At 39.7% G+C, this 22,325-nt stretch overlaps 2 protein-coding genes across 2 annotated transcripts in view; both read right to left on the bottom strand.

The window, feature by feature from the left end:
- The window catches only part of LOC132108254 (eukaryotic translation initiation factor 4H-like), an 11,273-nt gene extending 7,061 nt beyond the window's left edge, over positions 1–4,212 (bottom strand). The window contains exons 1-3 of the mRNA XM_059514927.1: positions 4,071–4,212; positions 684–877; positions 350–414 (exon numbers count right to left, since the gene is read on the bottom strand). Of these exons, the coding sequence (XP_059370910.1) occupies positions 350–414; positions 684–877; positions 4,071–4,135 (324 nt within the window). The 5' untranslated portion in view covers positions 4,136–4,212. The remainder of the gene's footprint in view (positions 1–349; positions 415–683; positions 878–4,070) is intronic.
- Positions 1–20,298, bottom strand: part of LOC132108259 (transcription factor Dp-2-like) — a 144,751-nt gene extending 124,453 nt beyond the window's left edge. Inside the window, exon 1 of the mRNA XM_059514935.1 lies at positions 20,294–20,298. The gene's annotated coding sequence lies outside the window, so the exon portion shown is untranslated. The remainder of the gene's footprint in view (positions 1–20,293) is intronic.
- Positions 20,299–22,325: the final 2,027 nt, after the last annotated feature.

The following is a 22,325-nucleotide window of genomic DNA, read 5'->3' as shown; positions in this document are numbered from 1 at the left end:
ACATGAGCCCTGGCTTGCTCTCTCTCCCTCGCGCATATTAATCAATTGACACGATTGTGTCGATGTTTAAATCATTTAAAATGAGAATGTAAGTGTGCTCACCCCATTTTTGTAAGAAAAAAATTTGATTAGATTTCATATCGCAATATATAATCGCAGAAAAATAAAATATCGCAATGTCATTTTTTCCCAATATCGTGCAGCCAGACTGCATAGTCTTCATTGTATAAATTTTTACCAGCCAGATAAACAAAAAAGTGGGTCTATTCCTATTTAAAATGACAGCACATAACCCCATCCATTAAAACAAATCAAAGCTACCAGAATAAAGCGTAATTAGGTGACTTACAGCGCCATCGTATGTCAAAGCCTCTTTCAGAGATTCCAAGTCATCAAACTCTACATAACAGAAACCTGGAGACCAGAAACAAATAAAAAATACAATTTGATCATTTAGTAGATGCTTTGACTCACACTGATTGTCAGCACAGTACATTATATCTAACAGCATGAGGATTGAACCCATGAGCTCAGTATTGCTGGAGCCACGTTCTACCCATTGAGCAACAGAAAGATGAACTAGCCACACATTTAGAGGTTTGAGTCATGTCCGCAGCACAAGGTTTAATACTTGGGCGAAGACTCTGTATGAAAAATGAGCAAACGATATAAGCTCGGCCCACCTTTGAACTTGTCTGTCTCTTTGTCTCGCACTAGTCGAACGCTCCTGATGCTGAGGTCTTTGAAGATGGCATCTATGTCTCCTTGCACTGTGTTGAAGGGCAGGTTGCCGACGTATGCCGTGTAGGGCGGCTCTGTGGGGAGCTCCTTCTGCTTTCGGGGTCCACCTGGGCCTCCGCCGCCTCCTCCTCGGGGTCTGCGGCCCGAAAACAAACAACCTGATCAGCTCTACAACTTCTTGAACTAACAACACAGAGTCAAGTCTGCACGTAAAAGACACACACTGACTGATAAATCACTGTCGCTTCAATCAATCACACACACTTCTGATGCTTCATGCCACTCAACATCCCGAAGAACCTCACATTCACAAGAACACAGAAACCTTTTCGCTTGGTAGACATTTTTCTTCCATGCCATTTTTGTCAGAATAGAATTTTTAACAAACAGTGGTTGACCAGTAAGTGTTTTTTAATCGCATATTTTTTCAATGTCATATTTACATCTGTAGCAAATTATATTTTCCATTAAGGTGTAATTGTGCAACTCTAACCTTATTTCATGCATGCATCATGTTTTAAGTGAAACTGACTAGGTTTACATGGACATCAGTAATCTGGTTATTTACCTTATCATCATTAAGGTGTTTACATGAGTGGCTTTTAGAATATCCCTTATGTGTTATAGTACATGGATCGCCATATACAGTTTTGGGTGTTTAATTTTTAATTTACTGAAAGCTTCAAGTGCAGGGCATTATTTGTCATACTGTTTACATGTTAGATTCTTAAATCAGAGTATCATCTTATTAGTGTTAAAATCGGAATATTGTTGTCCATGTGTACATGTACTCATTGTTATATTTAACACACTACAGACTGCTACTTATCGAATCCGTATAAACAATGTCCATCTTTGTATTAAAGAGGCGGTGCAAAAACTGCTTTTGGAGCATTTTTAGGTGCATTATTCAGATGAATGATTATTTTTCATTCAGAGATGAAAAATGCTTTTACAGTGCAATAACGACTAAATAATGCTCAGAGTAATGTTTCTTAAGGAGTTGAAAGTTATTTTTTTAAGCGTCTTCCCTCACAATACAAATATGAATCAACATAAATTGTAAAACACAAATATACTAGGTGACGAAACATTTAGTTTGGATGATCGTAGTTTAAAAGTCAAAAAAAAATAAACTAACTCCCCCTCAAATTAAAAAATCCCCAATAAAAGCCACCTAAAGGGGGAATTACCCCCCATTTTGCAAAACGAATTTCAGGCCCTGGTTTATAAATACTTTATATGAATATAAACATGTAACTATTTTCAATATATACACTGTATGTGTGTGTATTTATATACACATTAAATATACACAGTGCATACACATTATGTGAACAACACTTTTTTTGGGGATGAGACACGAAACACTGTTCCACGTCAACGACCGCTTTATGAATCTAAACGACGTTGGCATGGATTTTAAGCATGCTCTAAAATCAAATCTGTGTGCACATGTTTTATAAAGAGGCCTCGGAAGCTAAAAATGAGCATTGACCAGGTTTATTGCGAAACTAATGTGGGTGTGTGGTCACTTCTGTTCGTCTGCACACGGGACGCTTACGAGCTGATGCCAGTAATCCTAAAAATCATCAAATTTCATATTGTCTTGGCCCACACTTTGGTCTATCACGGGTAACAAAGTGTGATAAAATGCTACTGAACAGACACAAAGTGCTTTCGACGGAAATATTGCAGAAAGCATCTTAATTTATTTTCTGTATTTAATAGGAGATTAAGGGGCCGCTTACACAATGTTTTCAGCCAAAAACTAAACTTTGCATGCGTTTTGCCTGTTCCTTTGCAGTTTTTGAAAACGTCACTGTTATCGTTTCCATGTAAACACCCAATATGGGAATCTTTGAAAACTGTGACGTCATGCACATGTATAGTACGAGTTTGAGGTATGTAGACATGTGCAGTACATGCTGATTTTAGAGGCAAGTGCAAACAGACATACACAACAGTGATGGATGTCACGTGTGGATTGACTTCACCAATATTACAACCAACAGAGACGCATCATATAATCGTCACTTCCCTACAGGTACGGTTTACTAACAAGATCACAGCACCAACTACATTATAAATGACTTTACTTTCACTTTTGATTAATTTTATCTATCCTTCTTGAATGGAAGTACTAATTAATATATATTAGAGATCTCAATCTTTTGAAAAGTTGCACATCACTGAAATGCATTTCACTCAAATATTAATCAGCAAATAATCCTTTGTAATATACACTAGGAGTATTCACAAGTTCAGTTTTTTTTTTTTTTTTTGAAGATTACAGAAATTAATACTTTCATTCTGCAAGGATGCATTAAATTGATCAAAAGTGACGGCAAAGACATTTATAATATCATAAAAGCTTTCGGTCTAAGCTAAATGCTGTTCTTTTGAATATTATATTCAAAGAAACCTGGAAAATAAGTTCAACACTGATCATAATCAGAAATGTTTCTTGAGCAGCAAATTAAATTATTATTTTTTCAATGCATAAAAACAGAAAACTGCGATAACATTTCACAATATAGGTTTAAACTTTAGAACAGTAAAAAAAAAAAGGTTGTTTTTTTCTCATTAGCAATAATGCAACACGGTCAGGGAAGCCTAAAGCACAAAATAGAGCTCATTTTCCCAGGTTTCCATGCATCAAATAAGCACGCACTTTGCGTTTCTATATCTAATATCACCACACACGTTTGAGAGGATCAGCACGCGGGTATGACACATGTGCATGTCATCAGCTCGATCTGATGGACGGAAAACACAATAAATCTTAGTTATCATGTGGACTTGTGCTGCTGACCCGGGAACAGCGCTTGCACGACGTGATCATCTCCACGTGCACTGCATTTCAACGACAACTCGAGGTGCCTCTAAATTATAACGTTACGACCGTGCACGTCCAGAGAGATGGAAGTACCACGGCATTTTAGTGAAAATGAGTACAATTTCACTGATAAGATGCATTGAGTTTTAAAAACAGCAGAGTAATATATATGTGAGTCAAGCCCTGCTCGAGGCCCTGCTCAAACACTGATCACACAAACACCTAGGAGGACACCGAGAACCATATTCAACAGCGATAAACGAGCAGCAGTGTTTTACATAACGTCTGCGTGCTCTGAAACGCCGAGTCGGCCGCAAGACATGAAGCCCCTGTGTGCGGAGTTTCGTGTCCGGCCTTCATTCATCACAGCGGGAGCGCGCCGCTGCTGCGTGGCCTACCCGCTCTCGATGTCCCGCGAACCCGCGCTCACACGCGCCTCGCCGCCCGCCGCACCCGCGTCTCACTGCTCCTCTCACGCCACTTTCCTTACCCTCTCCCTCCTCCGAAGCTCCCGTAAGCCCGGTCCCGGTCATCGTAGTTATCGTAATCCGCCATCGACGAATATGCTGTCTAGAGAACGCAGCAGTCTGACGCTGAAGGACCCCAAAATATACGGCTGCGAGCTTTAGCTGCCCTCTGCGTGCCTGAGACGTTGCCAGTTGGAGGTTTATAAAATACATATGAGTAGTGAAAGAGTAAATAGGTTTAAAATGTTAAAGTATGACGTATGTTTATTCATGTTGGAGTCTGCATGCAAAAACAAATTTTTATTATAAGTAAATGTCGATTTTTTTTAACCGGGCAATGCCGAGGAGACTCGAGATGCGATTTTTTTATTTTATTATTATTACTATTACTATTACTATTATTATTATTATTATTATTATTATTATTATTATTATTATTATTATTATTATTATTAGTCTTTCTTGAAGCCAGGAACGCTTCAGTAGGGATTCGGTGTGTCGAATGTTTTCAATTAATTAACCAAAAAGATTTATTCACTGAACGCTTCTGTTCTTGCACCAGAACGTATGCGATAGGCGTGTGAATCTTTGAGTAGCCAGAGAATCGATTCGATTCAAAAGTATTCGATTTGATTCAGGAACGTTAGTGAAATAACTAACCTTACTTATATTTTGGAAATCTTAGTTGCCAGGTTTAGCTTTGAGGTTGTTTTGACGATTTATGTTATTTATTTAAAGACACCTTGTTACCTTTACAACATGTAGTTATGTTCTAAAGTAAACATTTTCTGAAATAATTTCGTGTTGATTAAAAAAATGTTTTGAAGAGTTTAAATATTAAGCATTAATAACACTGTGACACTATTTTCCCTTAATATCCATCTCATCGCAAGCTCTTTTTTTCCAAGCTAGGCATGATTATTACATTAAATCTAATAATTTCAGATTTGTAAGAACAGCTGTACATTTTCTATTACGTCTACATTGTGTCGATTTGTTCCAAACCTGTATGACTTTATTTCTTTTGGTTGTGCACAAAAAAAGATATTAATAAAAAAATAAAAAAATGGGTTGCTTTCATTGTTTCTTTCTAAATTACCCAAATACAACATATTAATAAATATACACATTTATTGTATAGACAGAAAGAGTGAGAGAGACTAGAAAGAAATCTTAAAGGCATAGTTCACCCAAAAAAATATTGTGAGAAAATAAAGACAGGATTTTTATTTTTGAATGATCTATCCTTTTAAGGCTTATGTTGGCTCTTCAGGAAGGTTTGCTTGGAAATATTTACTTGGAAATATTTATTTGATATGGACATAACAACAGCATTGGACAAACCAGATATATTGTTTTTTTTAGTGTTATAGCAAAACTGCTAATTTGCAACACTTGTCCATAGGAGGCTACACATTTCACAAAACACAGCACAATACAGTATACAAAACACAATGCAAAATAGTACACAGTACAATATTTAAGAGGGCAAACAATACACATCATCAATATATATTTCATACAGCATTACCATGTGTGCAGCTTTGACTTGACTTCAGCCATTGTTTCAGACCTCTGTCTGAGAAATACTCTGAGAAAATACTGCTATGACCTACTGCCCTTTTATATTTAAACTGAACAAAACACCAATATTTATAACCGTCATCCAAGAAAGCCCATTTACAAAACAGGTCTTGAGGAAAGACAAGAAAAGAAAGAAGATGGAAAGAACCAGCCTATACATTAAACAGGCTATTTCTGTGAATTAGGCTGGTGGGAGGATGCACATAATTTTCATAATGCAAGCAATGTCTTGCACCATCATGTGACTGTGAGAGAAAAAAAAAAAAAGAAAGAAAAAATCACTAGCTTCCCACCAGACACTTCAGATGAACGATGAACAAATCATCTAAAGGCCAGTGAGAAAAGGTTTGAGCGAAAAAATAAACATATATACAAATAAATTACAAATTAAATAAATCTGATTGTTTTCTCTTGGTTTCTAAAACTGGAACTAGAAGCTCTATCCTAAAATTCTACAATATTATGTCAGTAAATACTGTACATACTGGAAAACATTCAGATAAGAATAAACTTTTGTGTATTTTATGTGTCATAAAAAGTATATGGAGAGTTCATCCTCTCTGAAAATGTATGTCACTGCATTAGATAAATGATCATCAAACCAAGATTTAACATTTTTGTTAAAATAATTTTTGCTTTGATATCGGAACCTTCTTGAAATTTTTCAAAACACTAGACAAATAATTCACAACCGATGATCAAAACAAATTTTTTCAAAACCCCAAAATCAGAGGGAGGAGGTGAGTGTGTGAACGGGGTCCTCACAAGACACCTATGGCTGTGGGTGAAGGAGAGAGAGGGGTAGAGAAAACAAAGAAGAAGAGGCAGAAAAAGAGGAGGTTTCCCAGGTGGTTTGCCTCTTTATTCACTTGTTGCTCTCGCCCCAAGTCCACCAAGACTCAGGGTGAGCAGGTCATTGATGAGGCCCCATCCAGGAGATGCACTGATGCTAAACGACGATCAAAATAAAATTGTAAAATATTAAATAAACCCATCCCACTCTCTCACATATGATAAATGTTTTAATATAGAAAAACATAAAAGTGGTTTGACATTTCAATATTTCAGTTAACAAAAAGATCTCTGCATAATCTGATATGGAATATCTTATAATATGGAATAAATATGGAATATCTTATTGATTTTTGGTTTTGGTTGATATTCATCACTTTAGATCAGACTTCTCTACATGATGTCCTCTGTAGTGTACAGCCGTGGCCAAAAGTTTTGAGAATTACATAAATATTGGAAATTGGAAAAGTTGCTGCTTAAGTTTTTATAATAGCAATTTGCATATACTCCAGAATGTTATGAAGAGTGTTCAGATGAATTACATAGTCCTTCTTTGCCATGAAAATTAACTTAATCCCAAAAAAACCTTTCCACTGCATTTCATTACTGTCATTAAAGGACCTGCTGAGATCATTTCAGTAATCGTCTTGTTAACTCAGGTGAGAATGTTGACGAGCACAAGGCTGGAGATCATTATGTCAGGCTGATTGGGTTAGAATGGCAGACTTGACATGTTAAAAGGAGGGTGATGCTTGAAATCATTGTTCTTCCATTGTTAACCATGGTGACCTGCAAAGAAACGCGTGCAGCCATCATTGCGTTGCATAAAAATGGCTTCACAGGCAAGGATATTGTGGCTACTAAGATTGCACCTAAATCAACAATTTATAGGATCATCAAGAACTTCAAGGAAAGAGGTTCAATTCTTGTAAAGAAGGCTTCAGGGCGTCCAAGAAAGTCCAGCAAGCGCCAGGATCGTCTCCTAAAGAGGATTCAGCTGCGGGATCGGAGTGCCACCAGTGCAGAGCTTGCTCAGGAATGGCAGCAGGCAGGTGTGAGCGCATCTGCACGCACAGTGAGGCCAAGACTTTTGGAAGATGGCCTGGTGTCAAGAAGGGCAGCAAAGAAGCCACTTCTCTCCAAAAAAAACATCAGGGACAGATTGATCTTCTGCAGAAAGTATAGTGAATGGACTGCTGAAGACTGGGGCAAAGTCATATTCTCCGATGAAGCCCCTTTCTGATTGTTTGGGGCATCTGGAAAAAGGCTTGTCCGGAGAAGAAAAGGTAAGCGCTACCATCAGTCCTGTGTCATGCCAACAGTAAAGCATCCTGACACCATTCATGTGTGGGGTTGCTTCTCATCCAAGGGAGTGGGCTCACTCACAATTCTGCCCAAAAACACAGCCATGAATAAAGAATGGTACCAAAACACCCTCCAACAGCAACTTCTTCCAACAATCCAACAACATTTTGGTGAAGAACAGTGCATTTTCCAGCACGATGGAGCACCAGTCGAATTGCAGAGGTCCTGAAAAAGAAGAGCCAACACTGCAAATACTGACTCTTTGCATAAATGTCATGTAATTGTCGATAAAAGCCTTCGAAACGTATGAAGTGCTTGTAATTATATTTCAGTACATCACAGAAACAACTGAAACAAAGATCTAAGTTTAGCAGCAAACTTTTTGTAAACTAATATTTATGTAATTCTCAAAACTTTTGGCCACTACTATAGAGCAGTTGTTCCCAACCCTGGTCCTGGAGGAACCCCAACACTGCACATTTAGCATGTCTCCTTTCTCTGACGCACCAGTTTCAGGTCTTGGAGTCTCTACTAATGAGTTCATGACCTGAATCAGGTGTGTCACAGAAAGTTGTTGAAAGTGCAATAATATATGATGATTAGAAACAATGCTGAAATAGTTTTAAGAATAAGCATGGCATTCCACATTGTAGGACATTGCTATTATAGATAAAAATTACTATAATTATGTTTTAATAGACCATATTTGCTGGAGATATCATCAGCAACAAGATGGGGAAGGAGGATACGGGCTTTGAAGGGACCAGCTGTGAAGATAACCTTCCAGTTGCTGTGAAATTCAGCAGATGGGAGGTTTACTTATCAAACATGTTCTGAGGGCAGAAAGGAAAATGATTGGTTTACAGATTCAACCAATGAATTTGAAGCAGAGGCAGAGTCAAGAAATTTGAACATGTGGAAGGAATACTTCAGACAGATACATTACTGACACTTCGTGGGAGGCATTTATTGCAAGGTAAGTTAATTTACCATGTATTCTCATGAAAAATATGAAAATCTCTAACATTTTATAAGATAATCAGCGAACAAAGATACACAAAACAAATAATCATGCATTTTCACTTGACTGCTTCATCAGTTGATTGCAGCAAAGCTGGTTATGAGGTAACTGTCTGTGAAACCGAAATGAGCGAAAAAGTACTCATTCATATCTCCTTGACATTACATCAGTCAGTTAGCGTTAGCATTAGTGTTAGCACTGCTCTCAGGGCAGGGGTACTCGATATTACTTTTATTTTTAGTGTATTAATAGTGTATCAATATTCGTATTACTATTATTTTACTAAACTATGTGCTGCTCTCAGGACAGAAGTACTCAATATTCATATTACTATTATTTTACTAAACTATGTGCTGCTCTCAGGGCAGAAATACTCAATATTCATATTACTATTATTTTACTAAAATATGTGCTGCTCTCAGGGCACGAGTAATCAATATTCATATTACTGTTATTTTTAGTGTATTATGTGCTGCTCTCAGGGCAGAAGTTCTCAATATTGATATTACTGTTATTTTACTAGACTATGTGCCGCTCTCAGGGCAGAAGTACTCAATATTAATATTACTATTATTTTACTAAAATATGTGCTGCTCTCAGGGCACGAGTACTCAATATTCATATTACTGTTATGTTTAGTGTAACGTACTGCTCTCAGGGTAGGAGTACTCAATATTCATATTACTGTTATTTTTACTGATCTATGTGTTGCTCTCAGGGCAGGAATACTCAGAATTCATATTACTGTTATTTTAATAAACGATGCGCTGCTCTCAGGGCAGGAGTACTCAACATTCATATTACAGTTATTTTTACTGATCTCAGGGTAGGAGTACTCAATATTCATATTACAGTTATTTTTACTGTTCCTTGAGCTGTTTTCCGTGTAGGAGTACTCTATATTCATACTACTTTAATTTTTAGTGTATTATATGCTGCTCTGGGGCAGAAGTACTCAATATTCATATTACTGTTATTTTTTACTGAACTATGAGCTGCTCTCAGGGCAGGAGTAATCAATATTCATATTACTATTATTTTACTAAACTATGTGCTGCTCTCAGGGCAGGAATACTCAATATTCATATTACTATTATTTTACTAAACTATGTGCTGCTCCCAGGGCAGAAGTACTCAATATTCATATTACTATTATTCAGTGTTGGGAAGGTTACTTTGGAAATGTAATAGGTTACAGATTACAAGTTACCCTGTTTAAAATGTAATAGTAGTGTAACTTTTTCAATTACTTTATTAAAGTAATGTAACTAATTACTTTTGAGTACTTTTTGATTACTTTTCTAAATTTGTGAAAATTAAAGAATAATAAATAAAAGCATATACATCAACTTAAATACAGTTATCTAATAAGCATGTGTCGTATTCTGTGTACTAAACTCCTGAAACATTGGTGTTTTTTTTAAACTGCTGTCTCTTTGTATATGATGATAGTTTTCTCAAAATAAGTAAAATGCACATGAAGTGACACAGAGCAGTTCTAGAAATTATGTTTATGTGCTTGTGTACTCCTATATTGAGGCAGCAGAGGTTGAAAACACTGCGAGCTTCAGTAGGCCTATGTGTAGTAAATGAAACCATGTCTTTGCCATTAATTTACAGGAGGGGCGGACTGGGAAAAACATTCAGACTGGAAAATTCAAACTCATACAAACAAATTCATGGACAAAACTATTTTTGGTATGGACCTGAGATCAAAAAAAGGTTTAAATCTTTAATTTGGGGACATGCAAAATAATTAAAAGTTCTCCCCTGAACTGCACCTTCACTTCCATTTTTCTCTTCAGTCTCTTTATTTTGCCCTGTTATCCATCTCTGTCATGACTTAAATACTCAAGATTGAACAAAACTATACTTTACAATACTCTACAATACTACAATATCTTTATAGAAAAATCCTAATACTGTACACGGGTCATGTTTTTCCCTTACAAAAATTGACCATGCTTTTTTTAGCCTATACAATAACCTTGTTTTGTTTTGTTTTTTGCAAATGGATTTGTATTTATTTTTAAATAACTCAATTTGTAAAATCATTTTAAATTTTTGGTTACCACAGTTAAACAATAGTAACTATTTTCTCTGGATTTATAGTAATATATTAAAACGTTAATTTTCGTAAGGGTTGTGTTGTTGTCGGTCCGTAGCTCCCCATAAACCTATAAAAAAAATCTGATTGTTTTTCAGCTAAATTACTACTGTAACATTACAAATAATGATGTCCTTTATATAGTAGCCTATTTTGAGTGATGACTGATGAGCAACGTGCTGCTGCTTGATTAAATAAATAAAAAAACAAAGACAAAAAAGTATCTTTACAGATGAAACTGACCTGAAACCCTGAACAGTAGTTCTGCTTCTCTGCTCCAGCTGTGCGCTTCCACAGTCCACTCTATACTCTCTCTCTCTCTCTCTCTCTCTCTCTCTCTCTCTCTTCCTCTCTGTCTCTCTCTCTCTCTCTCTCTCTCGCATTGATTACTCGGAGTCTGATCCAAACCGTTTGGCGGAGGCGCGGAGAGCGCGCGAGTCATGACTAACACTTCATGATTTATTAGAGATTTAATTATCAAATGGCGGATTCGCAAATGATCGCTTTAGTACATTCGGCAGGCAATTATAAAATAATGATATTAAAATAGCGGGCAAAATCGGCTGCCAGGCCACAGGGAATTGTCCCGGTTCTCCCGGTGTCCAGTCCGCGCCTGATTTCCACAGACACGCAGAACGTGCAGGAGTCATATATTGCATTTTTGGGGCTTAATATTCACAGACACTAGTCCATGTCATGTTTTGATTCAAGTGTACTGACCTACTTTTGATTTAGTCATCCACAATGTGCCAAATTCCGTCCGCGTTAGGCATTCCGTTTTTATGACTGGATTCTACGAACCAGAATGTATTTCCACATCCCGGAAATTATTAGGGCGGTATGTCTCAGAATAGTCAGTGCAATTTGGGAAAGAAATCAGTTAAATCTGTATGTGGATGTGTGTAAATATTCAAATGTAATCCACTTTGTAATCGTTCAAAATTTCATAAGTAACTGTAATTTAATTACTCATTTTTTCTTAGTAACTGTAACTAATTACAGTTACAATAATTTTGTAATTAAATTACGTAACGCCGTTACATGTAACTAGTTACTCCCCAACACTGCTATTATTTTACTAAACTATGTGCTGCTTTCAGGGCAGGAGTAATCAATATTCATATTACTGTTATTTTTAGTGTATTATGTGCTGCTCTCAGGGCAGAAGTACTCAATATTCATATTACTATTATTTTACTAACCTATGTGCTGCTCTCAGGGCAGAAGTACTCAATATTCATATTACTATTATTTTACTAAAATATGTGCTGCTCTCAGGGCAGGTTTACTCATTATTCATATTACTGTTATTTTTACTGATCAATGTGCTGCTCTCAGGGCACAAGTACTCAATATTCATATTACTGTTATGTTTAGTGTAACGTGCTGCTCTCAGGGTAGGAGTACTCAATATTCATATTACAGTTATTTTTACTGATCTCAGGGCAGGAGTACTCAATATTCATATTACAGTTATTTTTACTGTTCTAAGAGCTGCTCTCAGCGTAGGAGTACTCTATATTCATACTACTGTTATTTTTAGTGTATTATATGCTGCTCTGTGGCAGAAGTTCTCAATATTCATATTACTGTTATTTTTACTGAACTATGAGCGTCTCTCAGGGCAGGAGTATGTGATATTCATATTTTTAAGAGTAATTCGTTTTTTTTTAATAATTACATTTATAAATCAATAGACAATTTCTGCATTATTGAATGATCTTTTATTTTGTTTTCCAGTTACCTGGAAGAGCTGGCAGAAACAGGACAAATCAAAGGAGCTAACACTGAATAGGCATCTGATGCTGCTGAGTGCAAAATGGTGCAAAAATGGAGATGAATGAAAAATGGTGTTTGGTTCTACCTGTGTGATGGAATTGGAGAGAGAGAGAGAGGACTCAAATACGAGTGCAGTGATAACTGTTCATTAATGAAACAAAGTCTGGCCACAGGTATTCCAACAAAAGCAGGGGAGAAATAGACCAACAGAAGATGACCCGTAGACTGGGTAGCATAAATGGACTGAGAAGACCTCTGTGGCAGGGGTGGCCAGCGGGCTGGCGAGGCGGAGGTTCTCGACACTCACGAAGGAGGAGGCGTCGGTGCTCACAGAGCGGGGGAAGCCGAAGCAGCTCACGGCAGGTAAGGTTCTGAGGGTGCAAATGGTGAGCACAGAGTAATTCCAGCAGTGGTAGTGAACTACAAGCAAAACCCCGACTCGACAGGACAGGATAGGACAAAACTAACGTGAAGACAACAATGGTCGATACTCAATGGTGACATCAAACAATCTGACAATGAGACACGGAAAAGAGAGGGTAGAAGTAGCCAAGATAATGAGACAGGATGAGGAACAGGTGGAGGGAAACGAGCCTAATGGAAAGTGGAAACAGCGATCAGTAAAGAAACGGAGAGTGATGGGAAAAGGGGAGGAGAGTTACCAGAGGGGGAGACAGAGAAAGAGACAAGATCATGACAGTATCATGACAGTACCCTCCCCTCAAGGAGCGCCTCCTGGTGCTCCACCGGAGGAACTCTGGCGAGACCAGAGGAAATCATCAATGAGCGAGGGGTCTAGGATGTCCTTGGGAGAAACCCAGCTTCTCTCCTCAGGACCATACCCCTCCCAATCGACCAAATATTGGTGCCCACGCCCCCGACGGCGCATGTCCATGATCTTGCGGACAGTGTAAACCGGGGAGCCTTCAATACGAACGGCGGAGAAAGACGCAGGAGGGGGGGAGCGGGAGACCGGCTAAATGCAAGAAACGTGAAACACAAGGTGAACACAACGAAGATTAGGTGGCAAACGAAGTTTGACGGCGACAGGATTAATGATCTTGACGATGTGGAATGGTCCGATAAAGCGGGGAGCCAGTTTATGAGAATCAGATTGGAGAGGTAAATTGGAAGTGGATAGCCATACTCTCTGACCAGAAATATAACGAGAACTCTTGACACGCGATCTATTGGCAGCGACACACATGCGTCCTCTCGAATGGCATAGGGCAGATCTAACCCTCCTCCAGGTTCGCTCGCAACGACTGATAAATGCTTGAATGGATGGACAGTTAGAATCGGTCTCCTGAGACGAAAATAAAGGAGGTTGATAACCGATGCAACACTGAAAGGGTGAAAGACCTGAGGCGGAGGATGGGAGAGAGTTATGAGCATACTCGGCCCAGGGGAGCTGTTCGGCCCAGGACGTAGGGTTGCGAAAGGCTAGACTGCGGAGAATGCGGGCGACAATCTGATTGGCTCGTTCGGCCTGACCGTTAGTCTGGGGGTGAAAACCCGAGGAAAGGCTAGCTGTGGCACCAATGAGGCGACAGAATTCTCTCCAAAACTGCGAAGCGAATTGCGGACCCCTATCGGACACGACATCAGTGGGCAACCCATGAAACTTGAACACATTATCAACCATAATCTGGGCAGTTTCCTTGGCAGAGGGGAGCTTGGCAAGGGGAATGAAATGAGCCGATATAGAAAAGCGGTCGACCACGGTCAGATTGACCGTATTACCGGCTGCGGGCGGAAGACCGGTCATAAAGTCGAGGGCTATATTGGACCACGGGCGAGAGGGAACAGATAGTGGCCGCAGGAGACCAGCAGGTGGGGAATTGCTCGCCTTGGTCTGGCCACAAATAGAGCAGGCAGCGATAAAACGACGCGCATCACGGTCTAAGGTCGGCCACCAGAAACGCTGACGAATAAATGCGATAGTGCCCTGGACACCGGGATGAGCAGCTAATTTGGAGGAATGAGCCCACTAAAGTACAGCAAAGCGTGTGGGCACCGGGATAAAGAGGCTGCCCCTAGGGCAGTTACGGGGAGTGGTGACACGAGAGAGAGCACGCCTAACCTGTTTCTCGATTCCCCAAACCGTAGCACCCACCACCCAACCAGGAGAAATAATCTCCTCCCGGGGGGTGCTGGCGGTTGAGGAATCGAAAAGATGGGACAACGCCTCCGGCTTACCATTCTTAGAGACCGGGCGGTATGAAATGACAAAAAAGAAAAGAGCCCAACAAGCTTGACGCGAGTTCAATCTTTTGGTGGAACGGATATATTCTAAATTGCGATGGTCAGTCCAAACAATAAAAGGGACAGTAGAACCCTCTAACCACTGTCGCCACTCACCTAATGCCAGGCGGATGGCGAGCAGTTTGCGATTACCGACATCATAATTACGTTAGCGGGAGACAGATGGTGGGAAAAGTATGTGCAGGAGTGTATCTTGCCATCAGATGCTGACCGCTGGGAGAGGACGGCTCCCACCCCTACCTCGGAGGCGTCGATCTCAACGATAAACTGTCTCGAGCTATCCGGAGTGAGAAGGATAGGCGCGGAAGTAAAAAGAGTCCTCAGACGGTCAAAAGCCACCTGTGCAGGTTAGAGCGGTAAGTGGCGCAGCCACCTGGCTGAAATTGCATATAAAGCGATGGTAGAAATTAGCAAACCCGAGAAAGCGTTGTAGCGAAACGCGAGAGTCGACCACGGCCTGGACCTTAGTGGGGTCCATACTTATCCCCTCTGCCGAGATAACGGAGCCCAGAAGCGTAATTGAAGACGCGTGAAAGGAGCACTTCTCGGCCTTGACAAAAAGTCGATTCTCAAGCAAATGTTGGAGGACGCGGCGAACGTGCTGCACATGAATCTGGAGAGAGGGCGAAAAAATCAAAATATCATCGAGATAGACAAAAACGAATAAATTGAGCATATCTCGAAGGACGTCATTGATTGGTGCCTGAAAGACAGCGGGGCGTTAACCAATCCATAGGGAAGAACCCTATACTCGAAGTGCCCGAGGGGTGTGTTAAAGGCGGTCTTCCATTCGTCCCCCTCCCGAATGCGCACGAGATGATAAACTTTGCCGAGGTCGAGTTTGGTAAAGACCCTTGCCCCCTGCAGGATATCAAAAGCTGAGGACATCAGCGGCAGGGGATAACGATTCTTAACGGTGATGTCATTCAGCCCCCGATAATCTATGCAGGGGACTGAAAAATAAAAAAAGAGATTGTCTCTTTGTGGTTACCAGAAATGGTCAGAGTCAATGGAATCGTCTCTTTCTGTACCCTAGGTAGGGAACTGCCATCAAGGGCAAATAGAGGAGTGGAGTCTCTTAGATGTGTGAGAGGAATACCTTGTTGGAGCGCCCACTCCTCATCCACAAAGTTCCCCTCGGCCCCAGAGTCGATCAAGGCATTGCAGAAAGCTGACGACCCAGCCCACTGGAGGTGCGCTGGAAGTGTCATACAGGAATTAGAAGCGATGGCCTTAGTGATGGCGCTCGCAAGTAACCCTCCTCCTACTGACGAGCGCTGCCTTTTACCGGACATAAAGACACAAAGTGAGTGGCGCTAGCACAGTACATGCAGAGGCGATTCGATATCCTCCTCTCACGCTCCTTAGGTGAGATGCGAAGACCTCCCAGCTGCATGGGTTCGGGCTCCGAGTGGGCAGATCCAGCAAGAGGCAGAGAGAAGAGCGTGTCCTCCAGGCGAAGAGCTCGGCGCCGTTGGTCAAAACACCTCTCCATCCGAATGGCCAGGTCGATGAGATCGTCGAGCCGGGTGGGGATCTCGTGGACGAGGACCTCGTCCCGAACTTCAGGAGAAAGCCCCTCCAAAAAACGAGCAACCAACGCGGGTTGGTTCCATCCGCAGGTGGTGGCGAGGGTCCGGAACTCAACGGAGAAATCAGGCACGGAACGCCTCCCCAGCCAAAGTGTGGAAAGCCGTCGGGAAGCCTCCTCACCGTAGGCGGAGCGGTCGAAGACCCGAATCATCTCCTCCTTGAAGCGCGTGAAACTGGAGATGCACTCAGTCTCCCAGTTAGCCGTTCCCCATTTGCGAGCCCGACCATTGAGGAGAGAGAGAACGTGGGCGATCTTGGCTCTCTCCTTAGCATACGTCACGGGCTGAAGCGAGAACACCACCTCACACTGGGTTAGGAAAGAGCGACATTGTGTTGGCTCACCCGAAAACACCGGAGGATTATTGATCCGTGGCTCCGTCGGAACGGGAGGACCATGAGAGGCGGAAGGCTGGAGGCGCAAACTGTGAACCTGGCAGGAAAGCTTGGACATTTGGGCGGCCAGTGTCTCGATGGCATGTCGGGCAGCGGAGATGTCCTCCTCATGCTTCCCTAGAAGGACACCCTGGTGTTCGACGGCGGTCTGGAATGGGCTGCCACTCGCTGAGTCCATATCTGGTCAGAATGTTCTGTGATGGTATTGGAGAGAGAGAGAGGACTCAAATGCGAGTGCAGTGATAACTGTTCATTAATGAAACAAAGTCTGGCCACAGGTATTCCAACAAAAGCAGGGGAGAAATAGACCAACAGAAGATGACCCGTAGACTGGGTAGCGTAAATGAACTGAGAAAACCTTTGTGGCAGGGGTGGCCAGCGGGCTGGCGAGGCGGAGGTTCTCGACACTCACGAAGGAGCAGGCGGTCGATGCTCACAGAGCGGGGGAAGCCGAAGCAGCTCTCAGCAGGTAAGGTTCTGAGGGTGCAAATGGTGAGCACAGAGTAATTCCAGCAGTGGTAGTGAACTACAAGCAAAACCCCGACTCGACAGGACAGGATAGGACAAAACTAACGTGAAGACAACAATGGTCGATACTCATCAGTGACATCAAACAATCTGACAACGAGACAGGGAAAAGAGAGGGTAGAATTAGAAGTAAAGTGAAAGAAGAAAAAGAAAGAAAGTGAAGTGACATTCAGCCAAGTATGGTGACCCATACTCAGAATTTGTGCTCTGCATTTAACCTATCCGAAATGCACACACACACAGAGCAGTGAACACACACACACACTGTGAGCACACACCCGGAGCAGTGGGCAGCCATTTATGCTGCGGCGCCCAGGGAGCAGTTGGGGGTTCAGTGCCTTGCTCAAGGGCACGTAAGTCGTGGTATTGAAGGTGGAGAGAGAATTGTACATGCACTCCCCCCACCCACAATTCCTGCCGGCCCGGGACTCGAACTCACAACCTTTCGATTGGGAGTCCAACTCTCTAACCATTAGGCCACGACTTCCCCAGGTTAAGCCAAGATAATGAGACAGGATGAGGAACAGGTGGAGGGAAACGAGCCTAATGGAAAGTGGAAATAGCTGTCAGTAAAGAAACGGAGAGTGATGGGAAAAGGGGAAGAGAGTTACCAGCAGAGGGAAACAGAGAAAGAGACAAGATCATGACAGGATCATGACAACCTGATAAAAAGCACATAATAGCCAAGGGTATTCGAAGGGTAATTGGTTCTCATGGGGACGTTAGCAATTATAAACATTTACAGGGGTTAGTCTGTGATTTTATTGCCATCTGAATCCAAAATGTCATTGTTTTTTCTCCCACAATCCCCATGAAAATCTCCGGCCCAATCCAAAGATCATGTGGTAATTTAATTGCTGTCCAAATCCACATCTCTGAGATTAAATCATTTCAAAATTAACCGTTTAAAACCATTTTCACCACTGTTTAACACCATATACTAACTGTTGTACTTTGCATGCATATAAAAAAAAAAAATCATATTACTACTATTATTTTACTAAACTATGTGCTGCTTTCAGGGCAGGAGTACTCAATATTCATATTACTATTATTTTACTAAGCTATGTGCTGCTTTCAGGGCAGGAGTAATCAATATTCATATTACTGTTATTTTTAGTGTATTATGTGCTGCTCTCAGGGCAGAAGTACTCAATATTCGTATTACTATTGTTTTACTAAACTATGTGCTGCTCTCAGGGCAGAAGTACTCAATATTCATATTACTATTATTTTACTAAAATATGTGCTGCTCTCAGGACACGAGTACTCATTCATATTACTGTTATGTTTAGTGTAGCGTGCTACTCTCAGGATAGGAGTACTCAATATTCATATTACTGTTATTTTTACTGTTCTATGTGCTGCTATCATGGCAGGTTTACTAAATTTTCATATTACTGTTATTTTTTACTGATCTATGGAGAAAAAATTGAGATGAATGAAAAATGGTGTTTGTTTGGTTCCACCTGATAAAAGCACATAATAGCCAAGGGTATTCGAAGGGTAAATGGTTCTCAAGGGGACATTAGCGATTATCAACATTTACAGCAGTTAGTCTGTGATTTTATTGCCATCTGAATCCAGAATGTCATTGTTTTTTCTCCCACAATCCCCATGAAAATCTCCAGCCGAATCCCAAGGTCATGTGGTAATTTAATTGCTGTCCAAATCCACATCTCTGAGATTAAATCATTTCAAAATTAACCGTTTAAAACAACTGTTTAACACCACTGTTTAACACCATATACTAACTGTTGTACTTTGCATGCATATTACAAATATATATATATTTTGTGTTTGTGTAGTATGTTGAAATACTAAAATGTTTACAAGAATACTATTTCAGAAATGCTCCATCACAGTGATTAGAAGCTTATTAAGAACAAAAAGACCAGAAAAGCACGTAAACATTTGAAATGGGTCATTATTATGGCAGTAACAGGTATGCAACACAATTTTTTAAATATTTATAGGCCTACAATTACATACTTAAAAATAGAAACCAAATAGCTTTGTTTGCCTCGTGTAAATAAGAGGCTGCATTTACTTATTAATGCGAATCTCCACATTTTTAATAACAACCATCATTTTGAGAGATAAACTTTAAGAAAACCATTTCAGCTATATTGGGTCTATTTTCCTTTTAAACCAGAGATTTAAATAAATAATAAATATTAAATTATAACATTTACATTTACATTAAATCTATTATTCCAAGAGTATGACATTTTATTCAGAACAGACAACCATGCAACTGGCCATGTCTGCAGTGCGTTCCTAGGTTCACACATCTATCTTCTCCACTGTGAATAAATCATCAAATCCATGAGTTATCACTGAGGTGTCATGTAAATAATTCTTTACATATGTTTATATGAATAACAATTGCTATCTGAATTGTGAGAGAAGTCCTGAGTTGACTTGGTGATACGTAAATGTTATTTTAAAAGTTCCGGGTGTCAATCTATGTGCAACCACTTAATGTTCTCATAGGCTGTTGCAGAGAAATTAAGCCCTGTAATTCTAAAAATAACCAAAATGTTTTTTATATATAGTGATGTAAATGATGTTTCATTCAATGTCTGTTGTACAGATTATTTTTGTAAGAACAAAATGAAATGTTGATTGAAAATAATCAGTTTACAGGTCCAATACTACAATAAAAAATCAAGTATAATTATGACTTCTTTCCTTTTTTAAACAATTACAATTACAAACAAATCCAGTGAAATAAATGCATGTACAATACACAGGAAGCTTTCGCTGCAAAAGGTAGGTGCATCATTAAACTGCTGTAGTTTGAACGTGGTCTCTTTAAACCAGGCCCTAGGGTCACCTTGCAAGATATCTTCTCAAAGCCAGTTTCTCAAAGTCTCCAGAAGTGTTTGCAACATCTTCCTGCATTTGAAATGCATAAAGAGTCTGGTTTCAATTTACACTGATGATTATGAAAAAATAAGTAAAAATAAAAAAAAATAAAAAAATAAACATTATTTTACCTGAAGTCCTTAGTTTTGAACATTGAATCATGAACATCCTCATTTTCATATATTTCCTTTACCAATTTCTTTTGTGGAGCAAACCTGCAAACCAGGAACATTACATATATGAATAGCTTACTGCCCAGCATCTGAAATTTAGCAATGTAAGCAAACATAATCATAAAAATCACATTTCAACTCCCTCAAAATTGACAATTTCTTAATGACACATAATACATCCTTAAACCCTGCCATTTCTACAGCCTATTGTACTCTGTTTGGCCTCAGCTACAACTACAGTGATTGAGGGCAGATTAGAGTAGTAGACGTCTGAAGGACAGCCGATGACGTCCATAGGCTGGCATTATCCAAACAAACCTAACAGGTAACTGGTTAGGTAACATGAAGTGAGATTGGAGTTTCTGCCACTCATTTCAGCAAAGCAGTTCAGAATCAGGTTTCTTACTTTTACAAGACAAAACTTTATTTGTCGTGGAATTTGATCTGTAAACTTTTGCAGACCTTTTTACATTTACAAACAGCTATATTGCAATTCATGAAAAATAATATTTGAAGGGAAAATAATATGGGCACTTATATCAGCAATAATATGGGCACAAATATCAGCAAGATTCTCAAATAAAACTAGAGGAGCTTACAAAGAAAGTACAGAAATTTCCTTTATCCAAGAAGGGACCACTGATGGCTTCTGCCTTTTCCAAGAATGTTATTCTGCAAAGAAAAGAAAAACTACATAAAACAGTCACAGCTGTAATAAAAACAAATGTATGGGCCCTGAGAGAAGCACATAGTTTAGTAAAATAATAGTAATATGAATATAAAACAATCCCGCCCTGAGAGCAGCATATAATAAACTAAAAATAACAGTAATATGAATATTGAGTACTCCTGCCCTGAGAGCTGCACATAGTTTAGTAAAATAAAAGTAATATGAATATTGAGTACTCCTGCCTTGAGAGTAGCGCATAGATTATTAAAATAATAGTAATATAAATATTGAGTATTCCTGCCCTGAGAGCAGGACATAGATTATTCAAATAACAGTAATGTGAATATTGAGTACTCCTGCCCTGAGAGCAGTGCATAGAAAATTAAAATAATAGTAATATGAATATTGAGTATTCCTGCCCTGAGAGCAGCACATAGTTTAGTAAAATAATAGTAATATGAATATGGAGTACTCCTGCCCTGAGAGTAGCACATAGTTTAGTAAAATAACAGTAATATGAATATGGAGTACTCCTGCCCTGAGAGCAGCACATAATACAATAATAATAACAACAGTAATGTGAATATTGAATACTCCTGCCCTGAGAGTAGCTCATAGTTTAGTAAAATAATAGTAATATGAATATTGAGTACTTGTGCCCTGAGAGCAGCACATAGTTTAGTAAAATAACAGTAATGTGAATATTGAGTACTCCTACCCTGAGAGCACCGCATGGATCATTAAAGTAATAGTAATATGAATATTGAGTACTCCTGCCCTGAGAGCAGCTCATAGAACAGTAAAAATAACAGTAATATGAATATTGAGTACTCCTGCCCTGAGAGCAGCTCTTAGTTTAGTAAAATAATATTAATAAGAATATTGAGTACATCTGCCCTGAGAGCAGCACATAGTTTAGTAAAATAACAGTAATATGAATATAGAGTACTCCTGCCCTGAGAACAGCACATAGTTTACTAAAATAATAGTAATATGAATATTGAGTACTTCTGCCTTGAGAGCAGCACATAGTTTAGTAAAATAACAGTAATATGAATATGGAGTACTTCTGCCCTGAGAGCAGCACACAGTTCATTAAAAATAGCATAAATTTAAATATTGAATACTCATGCCCTGTAAGCAGCACACAGTTCATTAAAAATAACAGTAATATCTATATTGAGTACTCCTGCCCTG

The sequence above is a fragment of the Carassius carassius genome, chromosome 28 (genome assembly GCF_963082965.1).
Source record: "Carassius carassius chromosome 28, fCarCar2.1, whole genome shotgun sequence".
NCBI lineage: Eukaryota > Metazoa > Chordata > Actinopteri > Cypriniformes > Cyprinidae > Carassius > Carassius carassius.
Note: the sequence above shows the minus strand (reverse complement) of the source record. Positions and strands in the feature narration are given on the sequence as shown.